The sequence below is a fragment of the Oncorhynchus nerka genome, linkage group LG14 (assembly GCF_034236695.1).
Source record: "Oncorhynchus nerka isolate Pitt River linkage group LG14, Oner_Uvic_2.0, whole genome shotgun sequence".
Lineage (NCBI taxonomy): Eukaryota > Metazoa > Chordata > Actinopteri > Salmoniformes > Salmonidae > Oncorhynchus > Oncorhynchus nerka.
Window position 1 is genome coordinate 23,935,318 of NC_088409.1, and position 11,716 is coordinate 23,947,033.

Below are 11,716 nucleotides of genomic sequence, written 5' to 3' on the forward strand. Positions count from 1 at the left end.
TGAAGCTCACAGGGGAAGCACATGTGTGTGAAGCTCACAGGGGAAACACATGTGTGTGAAGCTCACAGGGGAAGCACATGTGTGTGAAGCTCACAGGGGAAGCACATGTGTGTGAAGCTCACAGGGGAAGCACATGTGTGTGAAGCTCACAGGGGAAGCACATGTGTGTGAAGCTCACAGGGGAAGCACATGTGTGTGAAGCTCACAGGGGAAACACATGTGTGTGAAGCTCACAGGGGAAGCACATGTGTGTGAAGCTCACAGGGAAGCACATGTGTGTTTCCCATGTCTCTGTGTGTCTTGTCAGTGAGAGCAGAGTCTCAGACTGAGTCATGGTAATTCACACACACTAACATTAGTTATTGTACTGGTCTGAAAGGAATGACCTTAGTACATCCCTGACCTGTGCGTGTGTATAAGAGAGAAACTGTGTGTGTGTGTGTATGTGTGTGTGCGTGCATGCTCTGGTCAGGCTGGCCGCCCTTCACATGCTGGACACTGATCCACAGTGGAATCCCTTAAGAAGCTCAGACAGCAGTGATTCTGGAAGCTCCAACACACATACACCACAGGAGGTTGGTGGTACCTTAATTGGGGAGGACAGGCTCGTGGTAATGTCTGGAACGGAATACGGGGAATGGTATCAAATACATTAAACACGTGGTTTCCATTTGTCTGTTCCAGCCATTATTATGAGCCGTCCTCCCCTCAGCAGCCTCCACTGACATACACACTTTACACCCTGCTAACCGTCCACCTTCCTCCTGGCTATAAATGGACTCACTACCACTCCTGACCTACTGGACTCCTTAATGTCTTGCTGTCCCATGTGTCCCTGTACTCTGTCTTACCCCCCCCAGCCCCCCACCCTCCTTAATGTCTTGCTGTCCCATGTGTCCCTGTACTCTGTCTTACCCCCCCCCAGCCCCCCACCCTCCTTAATGTCTTGCTGTCCCATGTGTCCCTGTACTCTGTCTTACCCCCAGCCCCCCACCCTCCTTAATGTCTTGCTGTCCCATGTGTCCCTGTACTCTGTCTTACCCCAGCCCCCCAGCCCCCCACCCTCCTTAATGTCTTGCTGTCCCATGTGTCCCTGTACTCTGTCTTACCCCAGCCCCCCAGCCCCCCACCCTCCTTAATGTCTTGCTGTCCCATGTGTCCCTGTACTCTGTCTTACCCCCAGCCCCCCACCCTCCTTAATGTCTTGCTGTCCCATGTGTCCCTGTACTCTGTCTTACCCCAGCCCCCCCAGCCCCCCACCCTCCTTATGTTTGCTTGATGTTTTTTGTCATTTTCTGTCTGCTGTCTCTGTTTCTCTCTTCTTGATTATCTCTTGTCTTATTATGTTGTTGTTGTTTTGTAAAGTGTGTTGTGACTTTGTTAAACGCACTTTAAATAAATTCCGATTTTTTTTAAATTTATTTTTTTACAAACACATTACACAGTTTGTATAACATCTATCTTTATCGTGAAAGATCCCATGTAACTACTATTCTCCTCACAGTAGTTTCTAAGTATTATGTCCCTCTAAAGACACTGTAGTGTCCCTACCCAGCATCTGTGTGGTACATTGAAAGGTGTTAACGTTGCCCGTTGACTTATCTCACCCTCTGTGGCAGTAGGATGACGTCAGTTTCAAATTTCTCCCCCTAGCGGTTATAATTATAGAAGAGCTGGTCCTAAGTCTGTGCATAAGGATCTGTGACAGAGGGGCTGTGGGGGCTCTCCTCCATCTCGTTAAGGAATTAATGGTGTCCTCATCTGTCACAAACCAAGGCCCAGGGGGTTAGAGGTGAAGAGGGGGGAGGGGGAGGAGAGGGGAGAGGGGAGGTTGGATTGACTGGGAGATGGCGAACCTTGGGGGCCCCACACACACACTCTCTCCCTCCATCCCCCATGTCCTGTCAAATATGTACTGGCTGAGCTTGAACTGTACAGATCTACTATCTTAATTTCATCACTATGTTGTTGCAGGGCATCTTCCTGCACAGCAGGAAATGCAAACTTGTGTGTTCAAGGTTTAAAAAGGCTTCTAAAGTTTGTAATTCCCACTTAAATATGTCAGATTTGATTTGCCCTAATTACCAATGTATTAATCCCTACAAAATTGTCAAATTATAATCCACATAATAATTCACAATTCCTGATGCAGCAGGAGAAGATGAATGGACACCAAGCCAAAGGGAACAGCTGGCCACCTGATGTCCTTCTCAGGGTTCTGTCACAGCTTTATGTCTCCTTTCTTTGTGTTTTTAGTTTGTGTAACGCTACAGACACACACCCACCCACACACACACACACACACACACACACACACACACACACACACACACACACACACACACACACACACACTCACACACACACACACACCTACACACACACAAACACACACACCTACACACACACACACATACACACACACACACACCTACACACACAAACACACACCTACACACACACACACACACACACATACGTGCATTCCTGGCACTAGCCACACGGCTAGTAAACCAGACTGTCTGTGTCCTGACAGCTGCTCTTTCTGTCCGTCTCACAACAGACCTGAGATAAACAGGGGTCATATCTCTTCTTTCAATGCTCTCTACTCCCTCACCATCCCATCCCTCCATCCATCCCTCCCATACCTCCATCCGTACCTCCATCCCTCCCATACCTCCATCCCTCTATCCCTCCATCCATCCCTCCCATAACTCCATCCGTACCTCCATCCCTCCCATACCTCCATCCCTCTATCCCTCCATCCATCCCTCCCATACCTTCATCTGTACCTCCATCCCTCCCATACCTCCATCCCTCTATCCCTCCATCCATCCCTCCCATACCTCCATCCGTACCTCCATCCCTCCCATACCTCCATCCCTCTATCCCTCCATCCATCCCTCCCATACCTCCATCCGTACCTCCATCCCTCCCATACCTCCATCCCTCTATCCATCCCTCCATCCCTCTATCCCTCCATCCCTGCCATACCATCCCTCCATCCATCCCTCCATCCCTCTATCCCTCCATCCATACCTCCCATACCTCCATCCGTACCTCCATCCCTCCCATACCTCCATCCCTCTATCCCTCCATCCATCCCTCCCATACCTCCATCCGTACCTCCATCCCTCCCATACCTCCATCCCTCTATCCCTCCATCCATCCCTCCCATACCTCCATCCGTACCTCCATCCCTCCCATACCTCCATCCCTCTATCCCTCCATCCATCCCTCCCATACCTCCATCCCTCCATCCCTCCATCCCTGCCATACCATCCCTCCATCCATCCCTCCATCCCTGCCATACCATCCCTCCATCCCTGCCATACCATCCCGCCATCCCTGCCATACCATCCCTCCATCCCTGCCATACCATCCCTCCATCCCTGCCATACCATCCCTCCATCCCTGCCATACCATCCCTCCATCCTTGCCATACCATCCCTCCATCCCTGCCATACCATCCCTCCATCCATCCCTCCATCCCTGCCATACCATCCCTCCATCCATCCCTCCATCCCTCTATCCCTCCATCCATACCTCCATCCCTCCATCCATACCTCCATCCCTCCATCCCTCCATCCATACCTCCATCCCTCCATCCCTCCATACCATCCCTCCATCCATCCCTCCATCCCTCTATCCCTCCATCCATCCCTCCATCCCTCTATCCCTCCATCCATACCTCCATCCCTCCATCCCTGCCATACCATCCCTCCATCCATCCCTCCATACCTCCATCCCTTCATCCATCCCTTAATCCATCCCTCCTCCCCTCCATCTGTACCTCCATCCCTCCCATCCCTCCTCCCATCCCTCCATCCCTCTCTCCCTTTCCATCACCTGTTCTCTCTATCTGCTGTGTCTGAGTACCTGGAATGACTTGCCCTGTCAGTCTCAGGTGGTTTACATAAGAAATCAATTGGGGAAACGGCTGCAGAGTGCACACTGTTCTGTTTCCAAGCCTGTTGAAGATCCGTAATGGTTGACAATGGTTGTTAATGGTTGACGTGGTGCTGTTTGAGACTAGAACAGAATCTAGAGTATGAGAAGACATTGTCCTTTTTCCTCATTCCTGCCCCTTTTGCTGGATGGTCTTCAGATCAGTATGTAGAAACTACTGTCTTCTGCTCTGAACACAGACTGCTGTCTCATACTGCCAGACTGACTTTCCCTCACGCCGTCTATCTCTCTCTGTCTGCCTCTATATTCCCGTCCATCCATCTCCCATTATCTACTGAACTCAGAGCCCTTCCATCCATCTGGCCTGTCTTAAACCTCCACCGTCATCCTGATCACAGCTGGTTAAACCTGATCGAAGATCACTTTGTCTTTCTGCCTTCTAATGGTTGGAGATTGGGTATTGGGATTGCATAAAGTAGTCTAGAGCGATTTTCTAGGTTAGCTAGCCAGCTATTGTCGTTCTTTTAACGCAACGTAACGTAATCAACACTGCTAGCTAGCCAGCTAGCCCCCGAATAGCAGCACTGTTGAAACTATCACACTCAACGGAACGACTTGATTAGTGTAGTGCCAACAACGCAGCCACTGCCAGCTAGCCTACAAAGTCAACAACGCAGCCACTGCCAGCTAGCCTACTTCAGCAGTACTGTATCATTTTAATCATTTTAGTCAATAAGATTCTTGCTACGTAAGCTTAACTTTCTGAACATTCGAGACGTGTAGTCCACTTGTCATTCCAATCTCCTTTGCATTAGCGTAGCCTCTTCTGTAGCCTGTCAACTATGTGTCTGTCTATCCCTGTTCTCTCCTCTCTGCACAGACCATACAAACGCTCCACACCACCCTAATCTGGTGGTCCCAGCGCGCACGACCCACGTGGAGTTCCAGGTCTCCGGTAGCCTCTGGAACTGCCGATCTGCGGCCAACAAGGCAGAGTTCATCTCAGCCTATGCTTCCCTCCAGTCCCTCGACTTCTTGGCACTGACGGAAACATGGATCACCACAGATAACACTGCTACTCCTACTGCTCTCTCTTCGTCCGCCCACGTGTTCTCGCACACCCCGAGAGCTTCTGGTCAGCGGGGTGGTGGCACCGGGATCCTCATCTCTCCCAAGTGGTCATTCTCTCTTTCTCCCCTTACCCATCTGTCTATCGCCTCCTTTGAATTCCATGCTGTCACAGTTACCAGCCCTTTCAAGCTTAACATCCTTATCATTTATCGCCCTCCAGGTTCCCTCGGAGAGTTCATCAATGAGCTTGATGCCTTGATAAGCTCCTTTCCTGAGGACGGCTCACCTCTCACAGTTCTGGGCGACTTTAACCTCCCCACGTCTACCTTTGACTCATTCCTCTCTGCCTCCTTCTTTCCACTCCTCTCCTCTTTTGACCTCACCCTCTCACCTCCCCCCTACTCACAAGGCAGGCAATACGCTCGACCTCATCTTTACTAGATGCTGTTCTTCCACTAACCTCACTGCAACTCCCCTCCAAGTCTCCGACCACTACCTTGTATCCTTTTCCCTCTCGCTCTCATCCAACACTTCCCACACTGCCCCTACTCGGATGGTATCGTGCCGTCCCAACCTTCGCTCTCTCTCCCCCGCTACTCTCTCCTCTTCCATCCTATCATCTCTTCCCTCTGCTCAAACCTTCTCCAACCTATCTCCTGATTCTGCCTCCTCAAACCTCCTCTCCTCCCTTTCTGCATCCTTTGACTCTCTATGTCCCCTATCCTCCAGGCCGGCTCGGTCCTCCCCTCCCGCTCCGTGGCTCGACGACTCATTGCGAGCTCACAGAACAGGGCTCCGGGCAGCCGAGCGGAAATGGAGGAAAACTCGCCTCCCTGCGGACCTGGCATCCTTTCACTCCCTCCTCTCTACATTTTCCTCTTCTGTCTCTGCTGCTAAAGCCACTTTCTACCACTCTAAATTCCAAGCATCTGCCTCTAACCCTAGGAAGCTCTTTCCCACCTTCTCCTCCCTCCTGAATCCTCCTCCCCCCTCCTCCCTCTCTGCAGATGACTTCGTCAACCATTTTGAAAAGAAGGTCGACGACATCCGATCCTCGTTTGCTAAGTCAAACGACACCGCTGGTTCTGCTCACACTGCCCTACCCTGTGCTCTGACCTCTTTCTCCCTCTCTCTCCAGATGAAATCTCGCGTCTTGTGACGGCCGGCCGCCCAACAACCTGCCCGCTTGACCCTATCCCCTCCTCTCTTCTCCAGACCATTTCCGGAGACCTTCTCCCTTACCTCACCTCGCTCATCAACTCATCCCTGACCGCTGGCTACGTCCCTTCCGTCTTCAAGAGAGCGAGAGTTGCACCCCTTCTGAAAAAACCTACACTCGATCCCTCCGATGTCAACAACTACAGACCAGTATCCCTTCTTTCTTTTCTCTCCAAAACTCTTGAACGTGCCGTCCTTGGCCAGCTCTCCCGCTATCTCTCTCAGAATGACCTTCTTGATCCAAATCAGTCAGGTTTCAAGACTAGTCATTCAACTGAGACTGCTCTTCTCTGTATCACGGAGGCGCTCCGCACTGCTAAAGCTAACTCTCTCTCCTCTGCTCTCATCCTTCTAGACCTATCGGCTGCCTTCGATACTGTGAACCATCAGATCCTCCTCTCCACCCTCTCCGAGTTGGGCATCTCCGGCGCGGCCCACGCTTGGATTGCGTCCTACCTGACAGGTCGCTCCTACCAGGTGGCGTGGCGAGAATCCGTCTCCTCACCACGCGCTCTCACCACTGGCGTCCCCCAGGGCTCTGTTCTAGGCCCTCTGCTATTCTCGCTATACACCAAGTCACTTGGCTCTGTCATAACCTCACATGGTCTCTCCTATCATTGCTATGCAGACGACACACAATTCATCTTCTCCTTTCCCCCTTCTGATGACCAGGTGGCGAATCGCATCTCTGCATGTCTGGCAGACATATCAGTGTGGATGACGGATCACCACCTCAAGCTGAACCTCGGCAAGACGGAGCTGCTCTTCCTCCCGGGAAGGACTGCCCGTTCCATGATCTCGCCATCACGGTTGACAACTCCATTGTGTCCTCCTCCCAGAGCGCTAAGAACCTTGGCGTGATCCTGGACAACACCCTGTCGTTCTCAACTAGCATCAAGGCGGTGGCCCGTTCCTGTAGGTTCATGCTCTACAACATCCGCAGAGTACGACCCTGCCTCACACAGGAAGCAGCGCAGGTCCTAATCCAGGCACTTGTCATCTCCCGTCTGGATTACTGCAACTCGCTGTTGGCTGGGCTCCCTGCCTGTGCCATTAAACCCCTACAACTCATCCAGAACGCCGCAGCCCGTCTGGTGTTCAACCTTCCCAAGTTCTCTCACGTCACCCCGCTCCTCCGCTCTCTCCACTGGCTTCCAGTTGAAGCTCGCATCCGCTACAAGACCATGGTGCTTGCCTACGGAGCTGTGAGGGGAACGGCACCTCAGTACCTCCAGGCTCTGATCAGGCCCTACACCCAAACAAGGGCACTGCGTTCATCCACCTCTGGCCTGCTCGCCTCCCTACCACTGAGGAAGTACAGTTCCCGCGCAGCCCAGTCAAAACTGTTCGCTGCTCTGGCCCCCCAATGGTGGAACAAACTCCCTCACGACGCCAGGACAGCGGAGTCAATCACCACCTTCCGGAGACACCTGAAACCCCACCTCTTTCAGGAATACCTAGGATAGGATAAAGTAATCCTTCTCACCCCCCGTGGCTGTTCCACTGGATGTCTTAAGGTGAACGCACCAATTTGTAAGTCGCTCTGGATAAGAGCGTCTGCTAAATGACTTAAATGTAAATGATGTAAATGTATAAACAGATCCCAGACCTGTGCTTAGGGCATCGTCTACTTAGAAGGCGTGAGGGATGTTAACTTGTTGGAACTTTTGAAAGGTAATAATACCCTGCCATCCTGTCTGTTTGTCACACAAGCACACAGTCAGTCAGGAGAGTCTAACCCAACATCAGCTAATGTGTCTCTAAGTCTACTTCATACACAGGGTGCAGTCCCTGTTTCTGCTAACGGGATTCCCCTCGTTAAGTCCATAAGGAGGTCATCTCAAGGGGGGGGGGGTAATAGTAAAGAGGGAGGGGTATAGAGGATGAGGGGGGAATGGGATGAATAGTAGATCCTCAGGGAGGAAAGCTGTTATTTTCACCTGAGAGGGCAATAGAACACACAGCACAAGGGGTGGAGGAGAGCAGGAAGAACTTTGTCTGTGGGGTTGCTCTTCTCATTGCCTTCAGTTGACCTCAAGGCTTTGTGGAACTGGACTATGGGACACGGTTAGCTACAGTATATGGCCTCTGGCTGAAGCTCTAAGGACTTTATGGGTGTTTGAGGCTCAGGCCTCCTGTGGATGTCTGGGTAAGGAAGTACTGGACTGGGCTTGTTGTGTGTGTCTATCTGAAACGCTGCACATGTTGTCTGGGTGTAATCTCTAACTGCCTGTCTGTGTCCTTGTCCTTGCAGGTACTGAGCCCCTGAGTCATTGTCTATGAATACACTGGCTGTCTGTACTGTAGTGAGTGGGTCCAAGCCAGCTAACCTCAAGGAGGAAGATGTGGGAGATGCGCACAGACACAAACATATGTCCTACAGAACATGAATGAAAAAGAACACTCTTTGATGCTTCTGAGTGTGAAGTAACACACAGGTTACACTACAGAGAGTTCTGGACGTACCCTCTCTTTCTCTCTCTCTCTCTCTCTCTCTCTCTCTCTCTCTCTCTCTCTCACACACACACACACACACACACACACACACACACACACACACACACACACACACACACACACACACACACACACACACTCTAACACACCCCCTGAGACATGGATACTATGGTGAAGCAGTCTCTGGCGGTGCCCATGAAGAAGCTGTCCAGCTGTGTGACAGGAGTGAAGGAGAGAGAGGTGTGGGCCAGGCGTAGGGCCAAGAGGGGGACAGGAGGAGTAAAGAGCAGCCCTCCACGGACGGGACAGACCTCCGTCACATGCTCCTACCAAACTGACCTGGAGAAGGAGAGGTGAGTGACCGCAGACATAACTACAACATGACCACTGTGGTCAATGTGGAGATTAGAAACAACACCATGAGGAGATTATGGATGAAAACCAGCTTGGTAACAGACAGGTTGGGGGTTGGCGGTGACGGGTTTTAGGGCAGGGATGTATTTATGTTTGTGTGTGTGTCTGTCTATGTGTTACATGTAGTTGTGTTGATTCCAGGAAGCTGAGGGAAGCCCTGAATGCTCAGAAGCACGCAGAGAGAGCCGCCATGAGGGATCACTTCAGGAAGAAGTACCAGCTCTCCAAGGTTAGTTTGTTGCATTAGCAGAACAAAATATACCCCTATCTCCTAGCCCTATCTCCTAGCCCCTATCTCCTAGACCCTAGCCCCTATCTCCTAGCCCCTATCTCCTAGACCCTATTTCCTAGCCCCTATCTCCTAGCCCCTATCTCCTAGCCCCTATCTCCTATACACTATCTCCTATACCCTATCTCCTAGCCCTTAGCTCCTATCTCCTAGCCCCTATCTCCTATACCCTATCTCCTAGACCCTATCTCCTAGCCCCTTGCCCCATACCCATAACCCTTAAAGCAGGACTATATTTAAAGTGTATTTTTTCCTCGTCACCCTACCCCTCTCTTCCCAACTCTCTTCCCAACCCCCAGAGTTCCAAGGACACCAGCCACCTGAGTGCGGCGCAAGGGAAAGTGGCACTCCCCCGTCAACTGGCTAAACTGATTGGTCCTGAGACCCCGGCCAAGGACGATGGCTACAGCCTGCTGAGCGCCTTCCAAGGCCTCAACTTCAACATGGGGATGCTTGGAGGCAAGCAGACCAAGTCGTCCACTCCAATGTCAGTCAACGGAGAGGCCTGCAAAGTCATGTGATCAAAGAGAACATACTAGATACTACACAGAATCAACCTGCAACATGCTAAAAACATGCATTATGCCTAAATGATGAAGAATAACATTTTAACACAACGTAGTAGCAGATTGGAGGGAACACATTGACAGACGACTTTGTCACAGTTGCTCCTCTATCCCTTTATCTCCTTATCTGTCTTTAACTCTCTCTTTCTCTCTCTCTCCCCACCCTCTCTCTCTCTCCCTTTTTCCCTCTCTCTCTTCTCTCCCTCTCTCTCTCTCTCTCTTCTCCCCTCTCCCTCTCTCTCTCCACCCCTCTCTCTCCATCCCCCCTCTCTCGCTCTCCATCTCTCTCTTCACCCTTTCTCTCTCTCTCTTCACACCCCCCCTCTCTCGCTCTCTCTCTCTTTTCACCTCTCTCTCCCTTTCTCTCTTTCTTCACCCCCGCTCTCTCTCTCTCTCTTCACCCTTCTCTCTCTCTTCACCCGCCTCTCTCACACCAACCCCCCTCCCCCTCTCACTCTCTCTCACTGAGTGATCTGCTGATCAGACTGTTGACAATAGAGCCAGGCTGTGAGGATGTCAGGGGAAATTATGTCATGAATGACGTCATCCCTGTGTCACTGATAGTAGGACATGGCTGTCATTGTTACTATTTGCATAGAACTGGTCTGGACCATACAGGAACTAACTGGATGAAACTGGATTGGATCTGTTACAGATCATTAGGCCCATTTGGGGCCCACACACACAGGGAAGGAATCCTAACAAGATTATAACCTTAAGTGTTGTTTTCACATTTACTTCACTTTTCAGTTCCTTGTTCCCAAATATTTGTCTTGTTAATCTTTGTTTTGTACATAACCTTTGACTTTTGTGGTGTATATAAGTCAAACGCTGTCCTTATTATGTTGTTACAAAGAAACTGTTAATAAAGACTAGTTTGGTACTGACGTACTACAGAGATGTGTGTGTGTGACTGTAGGTGTGTGTGAGTGTGTGTTCCTGCATGTCTGTGTGTGACTATGTGTGTGTGTGTGAGTGTGTTCCTGCGTGTCTGTGTGTGACTATGAGTGTTTGTGACTGTGTGTGCGTGTGTTAATCTTACACCATTCTGACATTTTTGTTGTGCTGTTTCTCTTGAACTTTGACCTTCTGAGACATAAATCATCACCTCTATCAGCTCTATGAGAGATGGAGGACAAACAGGCGAAGGAGGAGAGGAGGGAGGGATGGAGCAATAATTGAGAAGAGAAAAGCACATTTGCGCTGTAGAGAGTAGTGGTGAAGCTATGAGAGTCTGTGAGGGTCATCCCTACCTCAGACCATGTGGAGTGTATCTGTGAGGGTCATCCCTACCTCAGACCATGTGGAGTGTATCTGTGAGCCCGTCCGTGTTCCAGGGGATACAGGGGATGTGTGTGTCCGTGCGTCCAGCAGCGTGTGTGAGGATACAGAGGGGGATGTGTGTGTGTCCGGCGGGGACAGTGGCAGGGCGCGGTGTGGAGGGGGTAACCCCCGCCAGAGGGGGTCCTGCGGGGAGGGGTGGAGGTAGAGGGCTGAGGCGGTTTGAGGAGATCCCCCACACGGGCAGCAGTGGCTGGCTCAACCTGGTGAAGTTCTGGAGAGAAGACAGATTTAAACTATTACACAAACACATGGAGAGGACCTTCAACACCCTCGGCCCCATTTACAGGTACCTGTGTGTGTGTGTGTGAACGTGTGTGTGGCAGTGTGACACTGTGGGCCCTACCAGCTCTCACAGTCTCACATCATGTTTCTCAAACGTACATTTTCAAAGTTAATCTAAAAGTCAAATATTAAAGTTTTGAATGTTAAGTTGAGGCATTAACTCAGA

At 50.9% G+C, this 11,716-nt stretch overlaps 2 protein-coding genes across 3 annotated transcripts in view; both read left to right on the forward strand.

The window, feature by feature from the left end:
- The first annotated feature begins 8,113 nt into the window (after positions 1-8,113).
- LOC135559481 (complexin-3-like) lies at positions 8,114-10,824 on the forward strand. 2 transcript variants are annotated; one of them, XM_065027798.1, is made up of 4 exons: positions 8,114-8,347; positions 8,453-9,008; positions 9,196-9,298; positions 9,658-10,824. In XM_065027798.1, the coding sequence occupies exons 2-4, from the start codon at positions 8,815-8,817 to the stop codon at positions 9,877-9,879; spliced, it is 519 nt and encodes a 172-aa protein (XP_064883870.1). In that variant the 5' UTR covers positions 8,114-8,347; positions 8,453-8,814; the 3' UTR covers positions 9,880-10,824. The 2 variants fall into 2 exon arrangements, with proteins under 2 accessions (XP_064883870.1, XP_064883871.1); XM_065027799.1 differs by having other exon boundaries at positions 8,118-8,347; positions 9,211-9,298.
- A 261-nt stretch (positions 10,825-11,085) lies between these two features.
- Positions 11,086-11,716, forward strand: part of LOC135575183 (cytochrome P450 11B, mitochondrial-like) — a 52,491-nt gene continuing 51,860 nt past the window's right edge. The window contains exon 1 of the mRNA XM_065027795.1: positions 11,086-11,554. Within this exon, the coding sequence (XP_064883867.1) occupies positions 11,226-11,554 (329 nt within the window). The 5' untranslated portion in view covers positions 11,086-11,225. The remainder of the gene's footprint in view (positions 11,555-11,716) is intronic.